The sequence below is a fragment of the Pseudorasbora parva genome, chromosome 14, assembly GCF_024679245.1.
Source record: "Pseudorasbora parva isolate DD20220531a chromosome 14, ASM2467924v1, whole genome shotgun sequence".
NCBI classification, from domain to species: Eukaryota; Metazoa; Chordata; class Actinopteri; order Cypriniformes; family Gobionidae; genus Pseudorasbora; species Pseudorasbora parva.
This window is the reverse complement of record NC_090185.1, coordinates 7,107,410-7,131,907: the sequence shown is the minus strand read 5'-3', so window position 1 is coordinate 7,131,907 and position 24,498 is coordinate 7,107,410. Positions and strand designations below refer to the sequence as shown.

Below are 24,498 nucleotides of genomic sequence, written 5' to 3'. Positions count from 1 at the left end.
TCGCTCTATACTTTCTAATGTCTGCTCCTAGCTTCCCCTTGTGGTACACAAAATTTCGAGCAACCCAACAGTTATCAATACTATTAAGATTTGGCTTCAATTCAGGAAACAATTTGGTTTACACAATGCCTCAATTCATATCTTTCCTGTAGCTCAACCAGTAGAGCGTGGCGCTAGCAACGCCAAGGTCATGGGTTCGATTACCAGGGAAAGCAAGAATTGATAATAATGTAAAATGTATACCATGAAAGCAATGTAAGTCTCTTTGGATAAAAGCGTCTGCCAAATGCATAAATGTAAATGTAAATATGCCAATCTCAAATAATCATTTATTCCTTAGGGCCTTTCTACACTGAATGACTTGTATGAAAACAATTTGTTCTCCTCTTTTTCTTCCTTATCAGCTAAATTCAACCTTCCTAATAGCCATCTTTTTTGATTTTTCCAAGTGAGGCACTTTATTCAAAATTATGGTTAAGTTGTTCCTGACCTGTTCTGTTACCTTTCAAGCTTCATTTTATCTTTTCCAGACACCTTGTTTCTTTCTGCATCATTTGTAACACAATTCATATGTCTGCAAAAAATTAATAATAAAAAAAGAAAGGTAAAAAATATATATATATATATATATATATATATATATATATATATATATATATATATATATATATATATATAAAAAATATTGTGGCAGGGTGAAGGATCACGCAACAATGAAATTGGTGCAAAACCCCCAGAGGGTGGATTTATTTTAAATAATTATTGAACAGTGACAAACGTTGAGTGATAGTGGTGGAGGTGCGCTGTGGGTGTCCTCCTTTGTTTTTGTTTTTTTTTTTTTTGTGGGTGTCATCCTTCCGGGTGCCCTGGTGCTAGCGGTGACGTGGGTGCGGCGAGGTGGCCGGAGCGTCACAGGCTGCTGTCTGGGTAAGAGAGAGACCAGCGTTAGCGTAGTGGTGCTTGGAGATCGTGCTCAGACTGGTGTCCCAGAGGGAAGGCTTTTATGCTGAGTTCTGATAGCCTGCAGCTGTGACGGTCTGGCCCGTGCTGATTGCGTGCAGGTGTTTTTAGTTTGTTGCCAGGGCGACGCTGATGAGAGCTTGGGAGACTTGTCACAATATATACATATATATATATATATCACCTGCAGCAGCGTTACTACTTTTACTTTTGTAATGACACATTTGGCCACTAACTTTAAAATGTATCATTATATTAAAACTGCAAGCACATGAGGAGAGTCTCTGCATTAAACACCCACACATGGCAAATCAACATGCGGCTACATTTCTCTCTGATACAGTAGGAAATTAAACTGAATGTGGAGGATTTGAACATTTGCATCAGCCATCCCTACTGGTGTGCTGCGGGGCAGCAGCTGGATACTAGTTCTGTTCATCATATCTATTTTCAAATAGAAGCAGCAGAACTTAAATTACATCCAGTTCATTAGAAACGTGTGTGAATCCCACAAAATCCGCCTTTGGTCTCGCTGGTGTCTGATCTACTACGAAAAGCGAGAACTGTCCTCTTTGGCTGCACTTTTTCTCTCCTCCCCTCCCTCAGATGTCTATAGTCGAGACCAGGCGCATAGCCGTCTATTAATCTCCCATTCATTCAAACTATCAAAGCACATTTGAGAGGAAACATGGAGACAAGGATTTTTTCCACTTGTTTGTTCACAGTTTCTGCATTCCTCTTGCACGGTAAGACATTTATTCATTTATTTATCTTCAGGTCAGCGATTAAAAAAAGAATGTAAACGTATAGAATAATAAAAACAATCAACACATAAAAGCCTTTCTGAACAGAAGTCTGCTTTAAACTGGTCCGGGCTCTGTACTGCTCTCAGCTCACTGTGGTTCCAAAGCCACGGTAAAGCCTAAATAAATAAACTGTACGTAGACCTAGACTTTTGTCTCTTTCCGCCATTGTTTAATTCACGGGACCTGACACCAGTTGTTTTGTCAAGAGATCTCTTTTATTTAATACGTTAGACAGACATAGGAGAGAACGTTTCTGGAGTGGTTATACGCAGCTTCTCTGTCGTTCCATCGTCCATTCTCTGCTCTTCATACGGGGCTTGTGGTTTTGTGCACCCTGAAGAACATATGGTTTCCATTAAATGGAATGGTTAGCAAATTAAGTCAACAAATGCACTAAAATTACACACATCCATGCTGTCCATAACTCCCCTGTGTACATGCACCCGGCCACCACTCTCACATGGAACCAAACACGCGTGCATACAGTGTCTAGCTCTCTCTCATGCCTAGGGCTGGACAATAATTCAATATCAATATATATCGCGATATAATTTTTTTCAATAACGGTGATATGATTTTTAAACACATTTCCGATATTTCGATATGACTGACGTTCAGGGCGCATGCCATCAGAAAGAGCAGAACGCGATTGGCTTCTTGCGTGATGACGTAGGCCTACACCACGGACACGCAGCCAGTGCTCAGCAGTAGTAGGCTGATAGATCCAACACGGCACGTTTTAGCTACAAAGAGAGTTTCCCTGACCGCAACACAAATGTGACTGAACAAGCTTCCACAAGTAAGGAGAAATAAATAGTTGATAAGAGAAGAAAGACTAACTTTCTTTAGTGGCGTGGATCGTGGTTCGGCTATCTAAAGCACTATTCGCACGGGATTAGTATTATCTAGGGACCTCTGTGATTTAGAAATGACTCCTCCACATCTGAGTTTTGCGTGGCGCATTCGCACGGGATAAGCAAAGCCTGTGATTTTACTCGAATTTACTGACTTCTCCCGGATATGATGTTCGTTATAGATAGCTGTATGAAATCATAAACAGGCATCGATATCGTTTTGATTATTTTACAGTAGCCTAATAAATAGATATAATTTCGTTCAGTTAGCGAACAGACGCCATGAACTGAGCTCAGACCAGCGGCAGGAATCAGATTTCATTTATCACGAGTAGGAAGCTGACAATATAGCCTACGGCGGAAGATTCAGTTTCAAAACTAAATGTAAAAGCGCCTATTTAAACAAGATTGTCATTGTACTATACTGTTCTGTTATGTTTTTCATTCAGAACAGTATTGATGTTAATATTAAACACACCATTCAATCAGATTACTCTCAAATTGATACTCATTCTAAAGTGAAAGTATAATCCGTGCGGGCGCGGCTGCACGGGAATGACTGAACGGTGCGCATTATGAATGCAGACTTTATTCTTCGTGAAAGATAAAGATAGAAATGCTCACAGGGAGAAAAAAAGCTTGCAAAAAGTACAATCCGCCTAATCCTGGCCAAATCACAGAGATGTCGATTCGCACAGGACTAATGTTATCACAGGACCTCGGTGTTCGGCGAAATATGGTAGGTAGGCTAATTTGCGGGGGAATTTTTACTTTACAAATTACAGACATGGCCGATTCGCACGGGATTAAGATCACAGACATTCTCTGCAATTATTACAAATCACCAGAGGTCCCCAGATAATACGAATCCCGTGCGAATGGGGCTGATATTAAACTTGTGCCGGAGAGGTGCCGACTAGGGGAGTAACAATACATCGACATAGATGCATCAATCTAATGTCTAACAATACGATGCCAAGCGTTACAAATAATCCATGTAGACTATTTATGTAAGAGGCAGGCACATTTGTTTTAATACTTTCCACATTTGCACACAATGTCATGAATTAACACCAATGCGTTCATTCTCGTTTAAATTACCTTTCAAAGCTTGTGAAAGACGGTCAGACATGGCTTCACGATAATGTATCATTTGCTCGTGTTTAAAGCCTTGCAAAAAGCAGCGTGCACTCATCTCAAACAGAGCACAAATAGGCCACTGAATTGAGTCTTATTTTTTTTTTTTGTGCATCAGTAGATAAAGGTATAGTTTTGCATAAAAGGAGAATATAGCGCTATGAATCGTTCTTCACTGAAATTTAAAACTTAAAAGAAAATGCTCAATAAACTGCGTCTGCGAAGTGAGAGTCTTGTTTATTTGATGGTGATTTCACATTTCTTGTTCGTATAAAGGCTAAATACAAATAAAAGGTGAACATTAATTTATTTGTACCGTTTTTTTTTCTAAAATATTATATAGTTTTATAGGAGGAGGTTTCATAGACTTGGCAAATTAATTTGTAAGTTTGTAGGTACAGAAATCCTTTGTGGCAGTTCTTGGTAGTTTTTCTAAAGCTTTTATATAGTTCATATCGATATCGAAATTATATCGTATCGACCAAAATTAAGAAATATATCGTGATATAAATTTTGGCCATATCGTCCAGCCCTACTCATGCCTTCTTTAACATTCATATATTCAAGCATACAATGGTTATAAATGATTACAAAAATAATAATAATACAGATACGAATATTAACTGATTATGAATACTAATAAAAATAATATTGACTAGTAAAATTTGTTCTACATCTCCCCTATTCTGGAACTACGGATGTCCGTTCCACACAATTACCCCCAGGTGGCCAACATATTGAAATGATTGTGAGGAAGAAGAATAGCAGACAAAGAAACAAACACAAAAGAAACAGAAACGAACAAAAACAAAACAACAAACAAAGAACAAAAAACCCCAACCCATGTTATGTCCCCGCATACTGTGTCATTTACATCTTACACGTTTACATTTACATTTAATCATTTAGCAGACGCTTTTATCCAAAGCGACTTACAAAAAAGGGGAGAGCAATAGAAGCAACGAAACAAACAAGGCCAACAACCTGTAAGAGCTGTAAGAAATCTCAGTTAATTAGCACAGTACACACTATTTATTTTTATTTTTTTGGACAAACAAAATTGAATGGATAAGTACTATTCTTTATTGGTCAGGTGCAATTGGAAAAGATCTTAAGATGTTTTTTAAAAATGGCTACAGACTCATTCCACCAGGTGGGAACGGTCCAGGAAAATGTTAGTGAGAGTGATTTCATTGGGATGTATGAGCCGAATGATGAAGGAGGGGGAGGAGGAGGACGAAGGAGAGAGGAGAATGTTTTAAAGAGTGTGCGAGAGTCAGAGCAATTTTTGATTTTGTTGTGGTAGTATGTTGTTTTAGCAGTGGAGACATTTGTAGAGAAAGAAGAGAGAAGAGTCTGATACAAGGTAAGGTCAGTATAGTTTTTAGATTTCTGCCATTTCCTCTCTGCCGCCCTGAGTCCAGAGCGATGTTCACGGAGAACATCAGACAGCCAGGGGGCAGATGGGGTGGGGCGGGCAGGTCTGGATGAAAGGGGGCAAAAACTGTCTAAGGAGGATGTTAGAGTGGAGCAAAGAGTGTCAGTAGCAATGTTAGTGTCCAGTGCTTAGAACTGAACAGGTGGAGGGAGTGAAGATGAAACCATAGTGGATAGGCGAGAGGGAGAGGGTGAGCGTAGATAAGGCCGAAAGCCTGTGTAGGAGTGTGTTGTGTCAGTATGAGGTTAAGAGTGATGAGAAAGTGGTCTGTGGAGTGTTATGGAGTAACTTAAGTGTTGTCCGTGGAGCAGTTGCGTGTGTAGACGAGGTCTAATTGGTTACCTGATTTGTGAGTAGCCGTAGTAGATACTAACTTAAGGTCAAATGAAGTCAGTAGAGTGGTGAATCTGCGGCTAGGTGTTTATCATGATGGATGTTGAAGTCACCAAGCAGAATCAGTGGAGTGCCATCCTCAGGGAAGCTAGAAATAAACACATCCAACTCCTCCACAAAGTTACCGAGGTGACCTGGAGGATGATAGACCCCTACCACATGGATTTTAACAGGGTGAGTAATAGTGGTTGAGTGCGATTCAAATGAACTGGCCAATACAGATGGTAAGGGATCAAATTTCCAATCATTTGCGATAAGCAAACCAGTACCCCCACCCCTCCCAATTGGTCGAGGGATGTGTGAAAAAGTAAAATTAGTTGAGAGTGCTGCAGGAGTGGCAGTGTCCTCTGGTTTGATCCAGGGGTGCTTCTCAATATCCCTCCTCGTTTCCTTGCTCCTCCATCCTATGACCCGGAAACCGATGGAGTTCAGCCATCTTGTAGGAGATCTCAATTCTCTAATTGCACCATGAGGAGGCTTCCTGTGGAGTCTTAAGCAAGGATACACTGGAGTATCCTTTTGGGAAGTGTTTTATCGACTAAACGGGACGCACGCCTTAATTCCCCCCCCCTCCCCCCTTCACATCGTGCCACAGTTTATTAATCATTATTATGTTTACATGTACAAGACACAAATGTTTGTCAAATAACACCTGACAGTTGCAGAATTATATCAAAGCACAAGAAAATGAAAGAAATAGAAACTAATATTATACAACGAAAAAGCAGTTTAGACATAACTGGTAATAACCATATATTGGACATAACCATAACTGGTAATATTGGTTAAAATATGGACAAATGTGGTATTTTGTGGAGGCTGAAGCTTAACTCTTTCCCTGCCAGCGTTTTTAAAAAAAGTTGCCAGCCACCGCCAGGTTTTTTGACAATTTTCACCAAAATGTAATAGCCCATATAGAATATTTTGTTAAATGAATATCTGAGCATGCAATATATCAAAATAAAGAGCTGACCCTCTTCTTTTAAACAAAAAAAAAATCGTTTTATTCTAGCTTAATACATTCCTTTTTTATCAACACTTGAATATGGGTAGGTTTCATGAAAAAAGCAACATTTTGAACAAAAAGCTGAGAAAATCAAATTTTTCCAGATCAGATTCAGAGCGATGATCAAACACAGATGGAGTCGATCGAGTCCATCAACACCCCTAATGCTTACACAGTCCTGTAGCTCATCCTGGGTCCACATTTCATTCAGTAACATTGGGCAGTTTTGATTCATATGCTGTTTAATGAGGATGATCACGTTATTTTTAATATGCATATGATTACATGCGATCGCTCGTTTCACTGCGTCTTTCTCACGTGTGTTTTGATCAGGAGATTCAGTACTCATTCAGAAGATGCGCAATAGCGCCCCCTAGCGCCCGACAGTGAAAACACGGAAACCCGGAAAATTCCGTTATTGGCCTGGAGGCTTTTTCAAACAAATAACGGAAATTTCTGTGTTTGGCGGAGAAAGTTAAAATATTAAGTTATCTCTAATGTTCAAGAATCCCGACTAAATCCAGCGGTGTCATCATTAATTGACGCCGCTTTGAAATGACGTTAAAGGGAGCAAGGATGTATGAGTTCACTTGATTAAATTCCTCCGCCCTCGCGTCCTGAAGGGGTGGAGCTAAGGAGCGAGTAAAGGAAGCTAGGAAAGGAAACGAGGATGTACAAATAAGAATTGGGAAGCATCCCAGGTCTCAGTTAGGGGCATGAGGCTGAATTGAGAATGAGTCCCAATAGATGAAATAAAGTCTGCTTTATTTGTCTGTAGACTGCGCTAATTATTAGGATTGTTGCGTCTCGTGCGTACAGAGCGTGATTTACGAGTGCTAGTAGTAATAGTAGAGATTTGAAAGCACATGGTGAATACAGATCAGAGAAAAGGCCTGATAGAGATAAGAACTGAACACAAATAATGAAAAGGAAACCGAAATAATGAAAAGGAAATGATACTTAAGTGCCTTGTTGGGGTCCTTGCTCGGGAGGAGTTGCACAGGGAAGAGTTGAAGTCTTTACACTCAGCCTTCACATGAGGAGGGCTTCACACCAGGGCTGCTGCGGACTATCATGCTATTTACACTCACCTGAGTATCGTTATTGAAAGCAGCTGGGAACGCCCCCAACAAATGCGTTCACTCACAAACGTGGCAATGACCAAACAAATGCTTCACAAATGCTAACCCCCCCCCCCCCCACACACACACACACACACACACACACACTGCGAGAATACACCAAAACTACTAATACACACCACTGCTCTACTACAGACATACTTATCCAACAACAAATTAACCAACATTCAAATGCGAAGTTACAAACACTTACAGAGTAGTTGTCTATCAGTCAATCAACGCTTCACATCTATGCGATCTTCGTGTGGTATTATTCCAGCTGTTGTAGCGATGTGACAACTGTCAGTGAATATGATCATGTTCAACAATGGTAGAATGTCCATGCCAATGAGGCTTCCTTGTGAATTAGGCCCCACCCATAAAGATGTCCATAAGACTTCATCTTCATGTATTTGCAGAGGAGTTGGTACACTTTTGCGAAATGTTGTGATTTCTCCTCCAACTCCTTCAACTTCCATAGTTTCATGTGTCGTCGGTAAGTTCCGATCAGTTATAGAAACAGATGCTCCTGTGTCTAAGAAACAGTCACATGGGTGGCCCCCTATACATATTAATGTGGCATCAGAGCTGCCTGTTTAGACTTCCAAGTGGTGAAGAGACTTTCTTTGATTTTTTTCTGTTATTATCATTTTTCTATTTTAACTCTTCCTGATGGCATTAGGGGTAAGGTGGGGTGGGTTGGGAGGGAGGGGGCGAGGGGGTTATGTTGTTCCTGACCTGTTCTGTTACCTTTCAAGCTTCTTTTTTTTTCAGACACCTTGTTTCTTTCTGCATCATTTGTTTCTCAATCATTTGTCACACAATTCATATGTCTGCAAAAAATGCAATAATAATTAAAAAAGAAAGGTAAAAAAACACTATATGTATATGTATATATGTATGTGTATATATATATATATATATATATATATATATATATATATATATATATATATAATATATACACAGTCTTGTTCAAAATAATAGCAGTACAATGTGACTAACCAGGATAATCAAGGTTTTTCGTATATTTTTTTATTGCTACGTGGCAAACAAGTTACCAGTAGGTTCAGTAGATTCTCAGAAAACAAATGAGACCCAGCATTCATGATATGCACGCTCTTAAGGCTGTGCAATTGGGAAATTAGTTGAATTAGTTGAAAGGGGTGTGTTCAAAAAAATAGCAGTGTGGCATTCAATCACTGAGGTCATCAATTTTGTGAAGAAACAGGTGTGAATCAGGTGGCCCCTATTTAAGGATGAAGCCAACACTTGTTGAACATGCATTTGAAAGCTGAGGAAAATGGGTCGTTCAAGACATTGTTCAGAAGAACAGCGTACTTTGATTAAAAAGTTGATTAGAGAGGGGAAAACCTATAAAGAGGTGCAAAAAATGATAGGCTGTTCAGCTAAAATGATCTCCAATGCCTTAAAATGGAGAGCAAAACCAGAGAGACGTGGAAGAAAACGGAAGACAACCATCAAAATGGATAGAAGAATAACCTGAATGGCAAAGGCTCAGCCAATGATCACCTCCAGGATGATCAAAGACAGTCTGGAGTTACCTGTAAGTACTGTGACAGTTAGAAGACGTCTGTGTGAAGCTAATCTATTTTCAAGAATCCCCCGCAAAGTCCCTCTGTTAAAAAAAGGCATGTGCAGAAGAGGTTACAATTTGCCAAAGAACACATCAACTGGCCTAAAGAGAAATGGAGGAACATTTTGTGGACTGATGAGAGTAAAATTGTTCTTTTTGGGTCCAAGGGCCACAGGCAGTTTGTGAGACGACCCCCAAACTCTGAATTCAAGCCACAGTACACAGTGAAGACAGTGAAGCATGGAGGTGCAAGCATCATGATATGGGCATGTTTCTCCTACTATGGTGTTGGGCCTATTTATCGCATACCAGGGATCATGGATCAGTTTGCATATGTTAAAATACTTGAAGAGGTCATGTTGCCCTATGCTGAAGAGGACATGCCCTTGAAACGGTTGTTTCAACAAGACAATGACCCAAAACACACTAGTAAACGGGCAAAGTCTTGGTTCCAAACCAACAAAATTAATGTTATGGAGTGGCCAGCCCAATCTCCAGACCTTAATCCAATTGAGAACTTGTGGGGTGATATCAAAAATGCTGTTTCTGAAGCAAAACCAAGAAATGTGAATGAATTGTGGAATGTTGTTAAAGAATCATGGAGTGGAATAACAGCTGAGAGGTGCCACAAGTTGGTTGACTCCATGCCACACAGATGTCAAGCAGTTTTAAAAAACTGTGGTCATACAACTAAATATTAGTTTAGTGATTCACAGGATTGCTAAATCCCAGGAAAAAAAAAATGTTTGTACAAAATAGTTTTGAGTTTGTACAGTCAAAGGTAGACACTGCTATTTTTTTGAACACACCCCTTTCAACTAATTGCCCAATTGCACAGCCTTAAGAGCGTGCATATCATGAATGCTGGGTCTTGTTTGTTTTCTGACAATCTACTGAACCTACTGGTAACTTGTTTGCCACGTAGCAATAAAAAAAATACTAAAAACCTTGATTATTCTGGTTAGTCTATATAGTGTCCCCGACTAAGGATTTACACATTCGAATCAGAATTTTCAAATCTCTCTATGGTCGACCGATAGTCGAATCATCTATGTGTGTGTAAACCATACACCATAAAAAAAACATAAAAAAAATAAACGGGTTGGGAAGGGCAGGACACTAGTCAGCAGGAGGCAGCAGGAGTCCACTCATATTGGCAGCTCCATCATATCCCTGTCCACAAACATCTTGAATGTTGAGGTTGTTTTGCTCAAGAAGCTTCATCACTACATTCTCCAGTGCCTCTCCCATTGTTGATGCTAAACAACAGTTGGACAAAGCGTTCCTTTATAGTCATGTTGTGGACATATCGCACAACAAAGCTCAACATGTGCTCAATATGTGACACATCAGTGGTCTCGTCCAGCAAAATAGAAAATTGTGATGCTTCTGTCACTTCCTTCTGTATGATTTGTTTCACATAAAGACTAAGTGCTTTTATGAGGTTGTTTTGTGTCCTATTGGACAGGAGAGACACCTGGCACCTTTGGTTTGATGCTTGTTTTTCCTTGACTGCATCAAGATGAAGCCCGAGTATGCTGTCCTAGCAAATCCACCAGATTTGAACTTGACAAGTCGTCTTCATTTCCCCTAAAGGCCAAAGCTTGTTTTGCCAGATATAATGCGATGTCTATTAAATGGAACATAATCTCTGTTTTTCTTCCTCTCTCTTTCTTTGGCTGCTTCCATCTGAGAATCAGCTACTGCAAAAGCCCTCTGCAGTGTATCTTTTGTAAAGGCATTCCGCCTAATCATGCTTAGCATATGCAATTCACTGCTGCGGTGCTCCTTAATCTTCACTTTGGCCTGCCTCCACAAGTTTATCCTTAGACTTCCATCCTGTCCTGCTCTGAAATCTTTCCTCATTCATAAAATTCCTGCAGCTAAAGCAATGCATGGCATCATTCAGGGGAGAATATTCCAGCCGGGGGTCATCATTATACCATTAGGCTTGAAAAGAACGTCCATCTGTATTTTTAGGGAACTTTACCATAGGACGGCAAGGCCCGACTGAATTGGGAAATGTGATAAAGGTCTGATCATATTTAAGATTGTTGCTTTGTACATGAGCTGGGTCTGTGGGGTTAGCCAACCTCAACGAAAAATCTAAATTTGTTGACTCTGCCCCACTCGTCATCTCAATATCTTCCCTTGCAGATGCTCTCGTCTCCCTCATCTCATCCTCTTGATCATCTATCATTTTCCTATTTTTCCTGTATGTCCTGATCTCATCTGGGATTGGTTCTGGCTCTCTGAGTGCTGATGCACTGGGCTCATCATCTGTCCAATTAAAAAATATTTTTATTTCCATTATCATAATTATTTTAATGCCCAGTAGTGGTATTTATGTTCTGCTCAGACAAGATCTTTGAAATGACCTCTAAAATGGCCTTTTTTTTTTTTTTTTTTTAGATGTCAATTATTTATCATGCTGCTCTTTAACCCTGTACTTTCTAGCATAGTCCTCTCATCTCATATTTGGTGATCATCACTTAGGCCTACCTGATCTATGTGCCTCTTCCTGGTCCACATTTCCCTCACATAGACTGGAGGCTTGTGACTGCTCCTCCTCATCTTAAATGGAATGTAATTATGAAACTTTGCCATTAGTAGGCTAAAATATGAGTCTGATTAATTAATCAGTTCACCTACAGTGCCATGTCATCTTTATCACAGTGCAAAGTCTCTGTCTCACCTGCTGGTCGGCTTTTTCTCAGCCAACCCTGCAGTGATGTGCTGCTCTTTGCTGCCTCCCTGAATTGTCTCTCCTGAATCCGCCTCTTTTCAGTGGGCATCTTGGCTTCAAACAATATCAATGAACTCAATCAATCAATTGGGGACACTAAAATTATGATCGAAGTTATTCAACTAAATATACAAATAAAAATAATTTATTAGGTCTCATTTAATTCTATAAACTATAATACTGATCTGCCAACATTGTCCCTATATGATATAATAAATTAAGCCGATAACATTGCTGTTTTCTCCAGAACGACTGTACAGCCAAATCAAATTTTGTTGCAATATTGTCCTGTTTAACACTGTGAAGCTGCATTGAAACAATCGTCATTGTAAAAGCACTATATAAATAAATGATTGATTGTGTCAAACAGTACCCAAAATAGTCATAGGATTTAGGCATTTAACCCTTTTGAATAAAATAATTAATGTGAGGCATTACTTCCATCATTCATTCTTCTTGCTAAAACGAAATGTGAGAAACTAACCATCATCACACATGTAGCCTTGCTTAGTTTGCCTAATGCCTACCAAAAAAAAAATATTAGCCTCGGCTGCTCGTCTGCAAGCTATCTGTCTTATTATTTAGGCCAGGGGTTTTCAAACCATTCCTGGAGCCTCCCCAGCACTGCACATTTTGGATATCTCCCTTATTGGACAAACCCAGCTCAGGTCATGGAGTACTAAACTAATCAGCTGATGAGTTAATACAGCTGTGTTAAATAAGACACTCGTCCAACATATGCAGCCCCCTAAGAAATGCATCTCAATAGATATGTTTACTTGAACATACTTTTCCAATCCGATTTCAGATTCTTAAAGGGTTAGGCTTCTATATAGTAAAAGGCGCTGCATATGTTGGACGAGTGTCTTATTTAACACAACTGTATTAACTCATCAGCTGATTAGTTTAGTACTCCATGACCTGAGCTGGGTGTGTCTAATAAGGGAGACATCCAAGATGTGCAGTGCTGGGGAGGCTCCAGGAATGATTTGAAAACCCCTGATTTAGGCTAAACATGGCAAACTCATCCTGGATTTAGGAAGATTTTAATTAATTTCATAAAACTTGATGATGATGATGATCGTCCGTTTGTTATACCTTTCCGACGTAAGTCGTTTCATCCGACAACCACGACAATCTTCTTCTAGTACTGCCACTCATGCAGGCTCAGCACAGGTGCTGGTCGCGTGCACAGCCACGTAAACAGAGTTTGCAGAGACTTAGCGAATGTAAAAAAAAAAAAGGTTTTTTTTTTCAGAATTACACCCTTCTTGGTCAGCTCTGTTCAACTTCCAACAGTCATGAATCCACTCACCTTCTTTGTCTGAAGCCATCCTTAATGATACACCATCAAAAATGGGGGGAGCGGGTTCAGGAAGAGGTAGCAACCTCGCCTTCTGCATACCCCATTTTATTTTCCTTATCTATACACATTTATTTTTTTGGATATGTCTGTTGTACTTCCCTACATGATCCTTTATTCATAAATTAACACTCCCACACCAGTTACACTCACAAGTAGTACACACACACACACACACACACACACACACACACACACACACACACACACACACACACACTCGTACTGGCATGTTATGTTTTGTTGCCCTTTGTATTTGTATTTTGCATCTAACTTCTCTTTTGTAAATATTGTACTTGTCTGTTTGCATAATAAAAAAAAATTAAAAAAATGTTTTTTATGTTTTTATATATATATATATATATATATATATATATATATATATATATATATATATATATACAGTCCCTGACAAAAGTCTTGTTGCTTATCTATTTTCTAGAAATACCTGATATTAACCTGACTTTTAATTAATTCATTGGTGTTAGAAATAGCTCATATGAAAAGCTAAAACCCTCCCAAATGATGTTTAATGCACTGAAATAAATAATGTTCACAGAAAAAATATTTATCATTTAATCAAGACAGAAAGGTCAAATTTTGGCAAGACAAAAGTTTTGTCGCCTATACAGAAATTGAACAAATTTACTGCAAATACAAAAATATGTCAGCAAATTAAGTTGTGGTGCTGTGAGATACAAATTTAATATCTTGTATGACTTCCATGAGCTTGAAGGACTGCATCCATGCGGTTTGGCAAGGATTCATACAATTTATTGATGAAGTCATCAGGAATAGCTAAGAAAGCAGTCTTGCATGCATCCCAGAGTTCATCAATATTCTTTGGTTTCGTCTTCCATGCGTCCTCTTTCATCCTACCCCACATATGCTCAATGATGTTCATGTCTGGTGACTGGGCTGGCCAATCCTGGAGCATCTTGTTCTCTTCATCTCTTCTTCGCCTTGAGGAACTTTGATGTGGAGATGAAAGTATGCGATGGAGCACCGTCCTGCTGCAGAATTTGGCCTCTTTTATGGTTGGGAATATAAGAGGTAGCTAAGATTTCTTGGTATTTTAGACTATTGATGTTTCCATTCCACCCTGCAGATCTCTCGCACACCCCATACTGGATTTAACCCCAGACCATGATTTTTCCGCCACCAAACTTCACTGTTTTCTGGGTGAATCTCTGATCCATTCGGGCACCAGTAGGTCTCCTGCAATATTTGCGGCGACTGTGGTGTAATTCAACAGAAGATTCATCTGAAAAATCCACCTTCTGCCACTTTTCCTGCGTCCATCCTTTTAGCAGGCTGTGGGCCTTGGCAAATGCCACACGTTTTTTCAAATGTCTTTTGTTTATTGCTGGCTTCTGGGCACTGATTCGACCATGGAGGCCATTTCGAGACAGAATCCGGCAAACTGTTCTGGTTGACACAGGGACTTCAGGTGACCAGGTCTCGTGGAGCTCTGCTGCAGTGGAAAATGGGCTGGCCTTGGATTTTCGAGCCAACAAACGGTCATCTCGAGCAGTTGTCTTGCGGGGTCTGCCTGACCTGGGCTTGTCAAAAACGTCTCCAGTCTCTTCAAATCTTTTTTTTTATCCTCTGTACTTGAGGCTGAGACACATTGAAGGTGTCTGCCACATCAGCAGTGGATCTGGTCTTCAGCCTCTTGATAATCAAAACTTTAGTCTCAGGGTGAATCTTAGGCATGTTTGCAGAGGTCTAGTTGCAGTTGATGTGAAGGTCTAGTGTACTGGGGTTCTTTTTATACACACTTGAGACCTAATTGATCCATTATTAGTCACATGTGAAGCTCATATGACAAGGTGACAACACTTATGTCTTTGCAAAAATTGACTCAATGGGCTTTACCAAGCTGTGAATATTAGAATACTTTTTGAAAGTTTAGTTTTTCACTGAAACTTTATCACAAAAGCTGGTGGGATTAAAATGAGCCATTTCTTGTAAAAAAAATCTTGATTAGAAATATATTTCAGCGGCACTTTAGGTCAATTTGTACACAAGCGACAAGACTTTTGCATATTTAATGAGCTTCAGCTCCCCTTTTCAGTTCAGTAAGGGATTGATTTGAAAGCGGCAACCGGATGATTCTCTCACAGGGCTCCTAAACCTCTTTATCAAACAAACACAATGTATTATTTCTCAACCACCTGCGATTGATTGGAATATTATTTATGTATTACATGTTACACCTGCATTTACTGCTTAGATGTGCCCCTGGAGGAAAATCCTCCACGAAAACGGATAGAGTCCAAAAGCTGAACTCTGTGAGAAGCTCCATGCTATCAGACCTCCCCGGCCTGCCCAGGGAGGGTGCCTCATCCCGGGCACGGGCAGGTCTGTGGCCCCCGTCTGGAGGGTGGGTGCGAGCAAAGTCGGACTCAAAACAACCCGTCAGGGTTTTGTCAGGGAGAGGTCAAAACCTGACATCCAAACACGTACCTGAGGACCGGACCCATGGAATGGCATGCCGGAAAGCCCGTAAAAAGAGGTGCGCTGCGGGTTGGGCTACAGACTTCGTGGAATGACCCGCAATAAATGAGCGGGTCCGTGAAGTGTAAGGCGCGGGTCATGCATCTCCCCAAGGAGGATGTACCATCCTGGGCCTGTAAAAAGAGGTGCGCCTTGAGTTGGGTTAGAGACTTCCAGGAACAACCCGCCGATGAAACGAGCAGGTCCGTTCAGAAAAATCTAAACATCTAAAAAAGCTAAACAAATTCCAAATATGTTTTTGATGCTGCATTATAAACTATACAACCATTATCTATTGATGACCTCATGCATGCTCTATAGTTGTCAATTAGTGAATGTTTGTCTGCTCCCCAAGCTCAATTTCTGTTTTCTCTGCTGCATTCATATGTAAATTGCGTGAGCTTATTTCGTCCATTAGGTCAAAAGATCTGTGAGAGCCCATACAGTTACCCGTCTATAGACCAATCAGGAACAAAGTGGACAAAAGGCCCTGTTTAAGAAGCGTTTTGGTTGATCATAAGTAGACGAGGGGATGGATTCCTGTTTACAGCTGGTGTTTTAATCCGTCTCTTTTGCTAACATGATTAGCATGTATTCATGCAAGTTTTACTAGTGAAAGACAGCTTAAATACTCTATAAGTCTTATTCTACAAAAGTCTTGACCCCCTCAATGGAAGTCTGTGGGACTTTTCACAATTTTGAACGTCCATTTAGCGAAAACCGTAAGTCAAGCAACCGTAAGCTAGAAATTATATAGCACACGAGTTAGTAAAGTCTGAAGGTCTGACCTGAGTTTCGTGGGCGTAGCTTGAAAGCCCTAAGAGGAGAAACTGCTTAATTTTGTCAGAAGAAGGAGAAGCTTAAATAGATCAGCCGGATTTGCCGGATCAGCGTTGAATGGGTCAGTAAACCAGTGAGAACAGTTAGGCTTGACAGTAACCCTAAAATTGACCAACACACATTTCAAACAGTGAAATATGTGTTATTCAATTCAGTGTTGACAAAAGATACAAATGGACTATAATTAGTTACAACAAGCAAATGGCCTACATAATTTGTTGTTTACTTCCTTGATTTGTAGTCATATAATTGTTTATGAAATGCATCCATTGCTTATTAGTTGTATTAATGCAAATATGCAATATTAAAATGCAATGTATGTATCAAGATGTGGTTGCATGTTGTGTGATGAATAAATACCATATAATCTGTTTGTCTGACGATAAGTGAATGTGATAATCTGTGACACTTTTATGCATTTTGATCTGTAGAAAAAACTTTTCACAGTTCCTGTTAAATATTTCTGTTGTTCTATTCTAGACATGATTTATTGACCTGTTCGTTCTTTCTCCAGGTGTTTTCACTGCTGATAAAGAGAGAGTCTCAGTGTCTGTGATGGAGGGAGATTCAGTCACTCTAAAAGCTAATGTAACAACAAACCAACAAGAAAAGATTAAATGGTATTTTAATAACACTCTCATCGCTCACATCAATAGAAGTCTCAGTGTGATCTGTACAGATGTTCAGTGTAAAGAAGATAATGTTACTGAGAGATTCAGAGGCAGACTGAAGCTGATTCATCAGATTGGATCTCTGACCATCATGAACATCAACAGAACACACTCTGGAGATTATACACTAGTGATCATCAACGGCAGCGACAGTGAAACAATCTTCAGTGTTACTGTTCATGGTGAGTCTTTATGTCTGAAAGCAGGTTATGTTAAAATCATATTGTGTTTATTATATCAGTGACATTAAGAGCTGTTTTCCTCTTTATCTCCGCCAATGAACAGAAAATAATTACTTATTTTCTGTTAAACCATTCAGTTTTTGCACTGATGATCCATTAGTTTCAAACAGTTAGTTTTCTTCTGTTCATAACATTTATTATAATCTGTTTAAAGGGGGGGGGGATGCTGTTTCATGTATACTGAGCTTTTTACACTGTTAAAGACTTGGATTCCCATCCTAAACATAGACAAAGATTCAAAAACTAATGTTGGACGTTTGATGGAGTATTTCTGTGTTAAAAATACTCCTTCCAGTTTCTCACAAGTTTCCGAGAGTTTTTTTCGAGTATGGGTCGGCTTGACGTCGACAGAGTGGAAGGTCCTTGTGTGGGCCGTACGGGCTCTTCTCCCAGCAGGGTGCGCACGCGCGTGACTAGAGCGAGAGAGGAAATGCACGCCCATAAACACTCTCTCAGCTGCAGATCAACTTGTCCGTGAACACTTATGTCGTTATAGACCAAAACCTGAACTCTGTGAGAAGCTCCATGCTGTCAGACCTGTAAGGTGCCTTGTCCCGGGCACGGTCTGGAGGGTCGCGGAGCAACGTCGGATTCAAAAAGACCCGTCAGGCTTTGTCGGGGAGATGGAGAAAGTGGACGTTGAAACGCGTTACGGCATGCCGGAATGCCCGTAAAAAGAGGTGCGCCTTGAGTTGGGCTAGAGACTTCCAGGAACAACCCCCCAAGAAACGAGCAGGTCCGTTAAGGAAAATGGAAAGAGTCCAAAAGCTGAACCAATTCCAATTATGTTTTTGATGCTGCATTATAAACTATACAACCATTATCTATTGATGACCTCATGTATGCTCTATAGTTGTCAATTAGTGAATGTTTTTTTGCTCCCCAATCTCAATTTCTGTTTTCTCTACTGCGTTCATATGTAAATTGCATGAGCTTATTTCGTCCATTAGGTCAAAAGATCTGTGAGAGCCCATACAGTTACCCGTCTATAGACCAATCAGGAACGAAGTGGTTGAAAGTGGACAAAAGGCCCTGTTTAAGAAGCGTTTTGGTTGATCATAAGTAGACGAGGGGATGGATTCCTGTTTACACCTGGTGTTTTAATCCGTCTCTTTTGCTAACATGACTAGCATGTATTCATGTAAGTTTTACTAGTGAAAGACAGCTTAAATACTCTATAAGTCTTATTCTACAAAAGTCTTGACCTCCTCAATGGAAGTCTGTGAGATTTTTCACATTTTTGAACGTCCATTTAACGAAAACCGTAAGTCAAGCAACCGTAAGCTAGAAATTATATAGCACACGAGTCAGTAAAGTCTGAAGGTCTGACCTGAGTTTCGTGGGCGTAGCTTGAAAGCCCTAAGAGGAGAAACTGCTTAAAATTTAGTCCGAAGAAGGAGAAGCTTAAATAGATCAGCCGGATTTGCCGGATCAGCGTTGAATGGGTCGGTAAACCAGTGAGAACAGTTAGGCTTGACAGTTACCTAAAATTGACCAACACACATTTCAAACAGTGAAATATGTGTGTTATTTAATTCGGTGTTGACAAAAGATACAAATGGACTATAATTAGTTACAACAAACAAATGGCCCCCACAATGTGTTGTTAACTTCCTTGATTTGTAGTCATATAATTGTTTATGAAATGCATCGATTGCTTATTAGTTGTATTAATGCAAATATGCAATATTAAAATGCAATGTATGAATCAAGATGTGGTTGCATGTTGCGTGATGAATAAATACCATATAATCTGTTTGTCTGACGATAAGTGAATGTGAGTCTGTGACACTTTTATGCATTTTGATCTGTAGAAAAAACTTTTCACAGTTCCTGTTGAATATTTCTGTTGTTCTATTTCAGACATGATTTATTGACCTGTTCGTTCTTTCTCCAGGTGTTTTCACTGCTGATAAAGAGAGAGTCTCAGTGTCTGTGATGGAGGGAGATTCAGTCACTCTAAACACTAATGTAACAACAAACCAACAAGAAAAGATTAAATGGTATTTTAATAACACTCTCATCGCTCACATCAATAGAAGTCTCAGTATGATCTGTACAGATGTTCAGTGTAAAGAAGATAATGTTACTGAGAGATTCAGAGGCAGACTGAAGCTGGTTCATCAGACTGGATCTCTGACCATCATGAATATCAACAGAACACACTCTGGAGATTATACACTAGTGATCATCAACAGCAGCGACAGTGAAACAATCTTCAGTGTTACTGTTCATGGTGAGTCTTTATGTCTGAAAGCAGGTTATGTTAAAATCATATTGTGTTTATTATATCAGTGACATTAAGAGCTGTTTTCCTCTTTATCTCCGTCAATGAACAGAAAATAATTACTTATTTTCTGTTAAACCGTTCAGTTTTTGCAATGATGATCCATTAGTTTCTAACAGTTAGTTTTCTTCTGTTCATAACATTTATTATAATCTGTTTAAAGGGGGGTGAAATGCTGTTTCATGTATACTGAGCTTTTTACACTGTTAAAGACTTGGATTCCCATCCTAAACTTAGACAAAGTTTCAAAAACTAATGTTGGACGTTTGATGGAGTATTTCTGTGTTAAAAATACTCCTTCCAGTTTCTCACAAGTTTCGCAGAGTTTTTTTCGAGTATGGGTCGGCTTGACGTCGATAGAGCGGAAGGTCCTTGTGTGGGCCGTACGGGCTCTTCTCCCGGTAGGGTGCGCGCGCGTGACTAGAGCGAGAGAGGAAATGCACGCCCATAAACACTCGCTCAGCTGCAGATCCAGTCGTCCGTGAACACTTATGTCGTTATAGTCCGCGCCGCGCTCCACTTTATTCCTATGGGTGACGTCGAGCGACTTTGACGCTTCAGCACAGCATTCTGGGAAGGCAGCGCTGCATTTGAACCGATTTGAACGCAGAAATGACGGGAAGCTTCACAACATCGCTTCAGTCGCATCGCAAAAGTGGATCTCCATGGTCACTGCTGTCACAGGACTTTACCAAATCATACCAAAGAAGTGTGTTTTTGACGGAGCGGTCCCAGCGATAAAGGTTCGGTCCTGCTTTGGAAGCAGCCGGTGAGTAAAACTGCTTCAAATGTCTGTGCTGTTGGCTAACGTCGCGTGAGTAAACATCAGTAAACGCAACGATCGCGTATAGCTAATTTATCAGTGGAGCATGCGATCTATGGTGTGTGTTTAAATACATTTGTTTAGCTGAACAATATAGGTGTGAGTTTGTTTATTGAAAAAAACACCTAAACATAAACCTAGCGTTCTCGAAAAGTGTGCTTTGTCATTCAAATGCGCTAACGGTTACTCTATTGTTGTTCTCTGTATAATGTTACACTAGTCTGACGTGCAAAACCGTTTTGCTTGCTACTGCTAAGGTTTAGTCGCATACAATAGTCCATAAACCGAATCATGTCCTCATAAACTGCGAGTAAACACACACAAACGTTGACAGGCCACTAAATACAGTCCATACCACAGAGACGGACGTCCTGCTGTTGCTGTTTCTCCTGTTCAATTTATTTCAGCCTCCGGATCTGATTCTGGATCATATCTGTATTAGTTGAATCTGGGTAGCGTTTTCTTCTCCACGCTTGAGGACGTCATCGCTTTGTGCGTGCTCGTCATTCTTTAGCTCCGCCCACTCGATACGCCTCCAGGCGCTCCTTTTTTTCTGGAAAGGCTCGGTACAGCCTATATTTATTTTATAAATATAATAAAACTAAAGACTTTTCGGAGATATGAAGGATGCAATACTACTCTATAGTTACTCAAGATTGACATGAGATTGACTGAAACTGAGTGTTTTCACCCCCCCCCCCTTAAATTCATCATACTTATTGTTTTTAGTTCACTGGGACCCAAAGTGCAGAAGATCTGAAGTAAAATAAGTGTCAATCTGTACAGATCTTGTAATAGTTTGATTCTATCCCATATAATGATTACAACCTATTATAAATGTTATATTGGCTTATCTTGGAGTATTATAAAGCAGAAAGTTATATATCAGTGTAGTATTGGATTATGTGCGGGTCTGTAAAAAAAAATTTCCAGCAGAGTTTAGATATAAGTCTAAATGAGTATGTGATTAACTTGATATTTAGCAATTTTACAGTTTATTTTGTATTTATTTCTACTAAATGTCTCAAGATCCACAAAATGAATGTGCACAATTATATTCACAGATAATTATTGTTGTGGAGTTTTTCCAATGATTTTTTCTGTTGGTTTGTGTTTCAGCGTCTGAACGAGATGAATGTAAGAGAAAGTGGGTGATGGAGGGAGAATCTGTCACATTAGAGCCTGGTGAAGTGAAAAACGCAAATTATTTGATGATTTGGTGTTTTAAAGGTATTCCCATCACTGAAATTACTGGAAATCAGAGTAAAATCTGTACATATGATCAGTGTGAAGAGATATTCAGAGACAGACTGAAGCTGGATCATCAGACTGGATCATCAGAACCGCTGACTCTGGAGTTTATCAACTACAGATATGTAGCTACAGATTCAGAATCATCAGGAGCTTCTGTCGCTGTGTTTCTGATACTGGTGAGTGTCATTAGAAATTAAGAATACCTAGGCTACATGAGTAGAATAACCTATATATTGCATCAGAAAAGGTGATTTATGGCTTTAATTATGTGGGAGAAGTTATGTTGATTATGTGGGGGAAGAGAGCATCCTAGATGTGTTAATGGATTTACAACATTTGCTTTGTCTAGAAGTTTAAAGGGTTAGTTCACACAAAAATGAAAATTCTGTCATAAATGACTTTTTTATGAATTTTTTAATGAATTGTCATTCCTCACCCGTCAGTCAGGCTTTCATTGACACCCATCTAATTTCCTCTCTCAAGACCCATAAAGGCACTAAAGACGTCGTTACAAAGCCCATCTCACTACAGCGGCTCTACAATCATTTTATGAAGCCACGAGAATAGTTGTGTTCAGATGTTCTAGAAAGTTTTCAACATTATTATTGAGAAGAAAGAATGGATATGTCGGTATTAAGGACTCCTTGGCTTGATGATTATTTCTGATTCTCTGTCTTAAACGCTAACATAACCGTTAGGTTCAGGTAATAATATGGTGGCAATACACATTGCACACACCGAAGAGGCGGTGTTTTCTGCTGGCACATTGCCTTTTTTGTCTTTTTTTTTTGTCACACTGCACAATATCTGCAAAATCAACAAAGACTATAAAAACGTTAACAGTATGTTGATATAGCTGGCAGTGTGACTTTATCAAAAGTAAAACTGTTCAATCAACTTGCATATATACACATTGGCCCTCATTTATCAAAAGTGCGTACACCAAATTTCTAGCGTACACCTTGTGTACACCCAAACCCACAGTGACTTTGAGATTTATCAATATGGACGTTGGCGTATGGCACGCTCAAATCCTACGCCAGCTCAGGAGGTGGTGTACGCACAAACACACACACACACGCTCAAATCCTACGCCAGCTCAGGAGGTGGTGTACGCACGTTTGAGTGAGTGTGAAAATGCGCAGGAAAACAATTCCTAACACCACAAAACGCACTGACAAAGATATGCTATATGACCCACTGTTAAAAACCACAACAACAACATTCAGTGTTTATTTTTGTGCAACATGAACGTCAATGTTTAATTTGTGTGACTTTACCAAAGCGTTTGATTTGTAGGCATATGTATTCCTCCAGTCGCGAGCCTGTGCGCTTTATCTGACGTTTCAGGCCCGCCTGGCCCGGCAGCTGCACACGGACTGGGACTAAAATAATTCAGACTGACAAAATAATAAAAATGACCTTCTTCTTTTAAATAAAAATAAAATCAATAAAAACGACATTTTTACTTCTGAATAACAAGCGTCATTAAGAATAATAATCATAATAATAATAAGAAGAAGAAGAATCTTACAAATTGTCATGTAATTATTAATGTGAATGAATGGTACTCCACATCACATCATCATCACTATTGTACACCCCAATACATGTGCCGTGATACGAAATTAAATGCTAATTGTTTCAAAACGTGCTGTAAAATAATGCATTGTGATGGTAATTTATCATCCAAACAGCTTTAAACTGCTGGAGTGCGCTTCTCAACCTCCACACTATTAACAGTACTCGTTATTTGGGTCCATATTTTGTTTTTGTAGGTGCTTTTAATCCCACTCTTTAAACTCCCAAATAAAACAATTTCGTTTTGTTTTTTTCACTTCCCTGGTGATGGTCTTGATGGGCGCGTCTCAATAATCTCACTAGTTCAGTAGTCAGGGCACTGGTCAGGGAGTCAGCCCATTGACTTATGTCCTAATCAGTGCCCTGACTAGTGGACTAGTGAGATGATTGAGCGCGCCCCATCTCCACGTCGGAGAAGTTTCGCTTCTTTACCGTCTTCTGTTTGTCCATGACGTAAAATAAGGGCGTGGGAGAGGCGGAGACGTGAATATAGGGGCGTGTTATTCTAATGACGATCGTTTTCAGCCACCACATTTATCAAGAGCAAGTATTGCGTACACCTGGATTGCAGAGGTGTGCACAGTTTCATAAATCAGGCGGTGAGAGGAGTGTAAGCGTAATCTTACGCCAACATATATACCAGTTTCTACGCAAGATTGATAAATGAGGGCCATTATGCTGGTATACATTACTCAGACAGTATGTCAAGAAATAAGCACATTTGTATTCCACCAACTAGCTTATATTAATCTTTCAGTAATTAGATACTAATGCTCAATTTACACAAAATGTATACAAGCACTTAAATTACCTATATTTCACTGTATGTGATAGAAAGCTCTGTTCTTTAAATAACATTAGGCTATAACCCTGAATGTCT

The 24,498-nt window shown here is 39.7% G+C and overlaps 1 protein-coding gene across 1 annotated transcript; it reads left to right on the top strand.

The window, feature by feature from the left end:
* The first annotated feature begins 1,633 nt into the window (after positions 1-1,633).
* Positions 1,634-22,495, top strand: LOC137039685 (uncharacterized). Its single transcript, XM_067414958.1, has 6 exons — positions 1,634-1,706; positions 17,275-17,613; positions 19,571-19,909; positions 21,903-21,920; positions 22,014-22,213; positions 22,481-22,495. The coding sequence occupies exons 1-6, from the start codon at positions 1,649-1,651 to the stop codon at positions 22,493-22,495; spliced, it is 969 nt and encodes a 322-aa protein (XP_067271059.1). The 5' UTR covers positions 1,634-1,648.
* Positions 22,496-24,498: the final 2,003 nt, after the last annotated feature.

Bases quoted from the DNA above. Each gene is read 5' to 3' on its own strand.
- LOC137039685 (XM_067414958.1), top strand. From the start codon at position 1,649: ATGGAGACAAGGATTTTTTCCACTTGTTTGTTCACAGTTTCTGCATTC. The intron at 1,707-17,274 runs GTAAGACATTTA...TTCTTTCTCCAG, and splicing joins TTCTGCATTCCTCTTGCACG to GTGTTTTCACTGCTGATAAA. The intron at 17,614-19,570 runs GTGAGTCTTTAT...TTCTTTCTCCAG, and splicing joins CTTCAGTGTTACTGTTCATG to GTGTTTTCACTGCTGATAAA.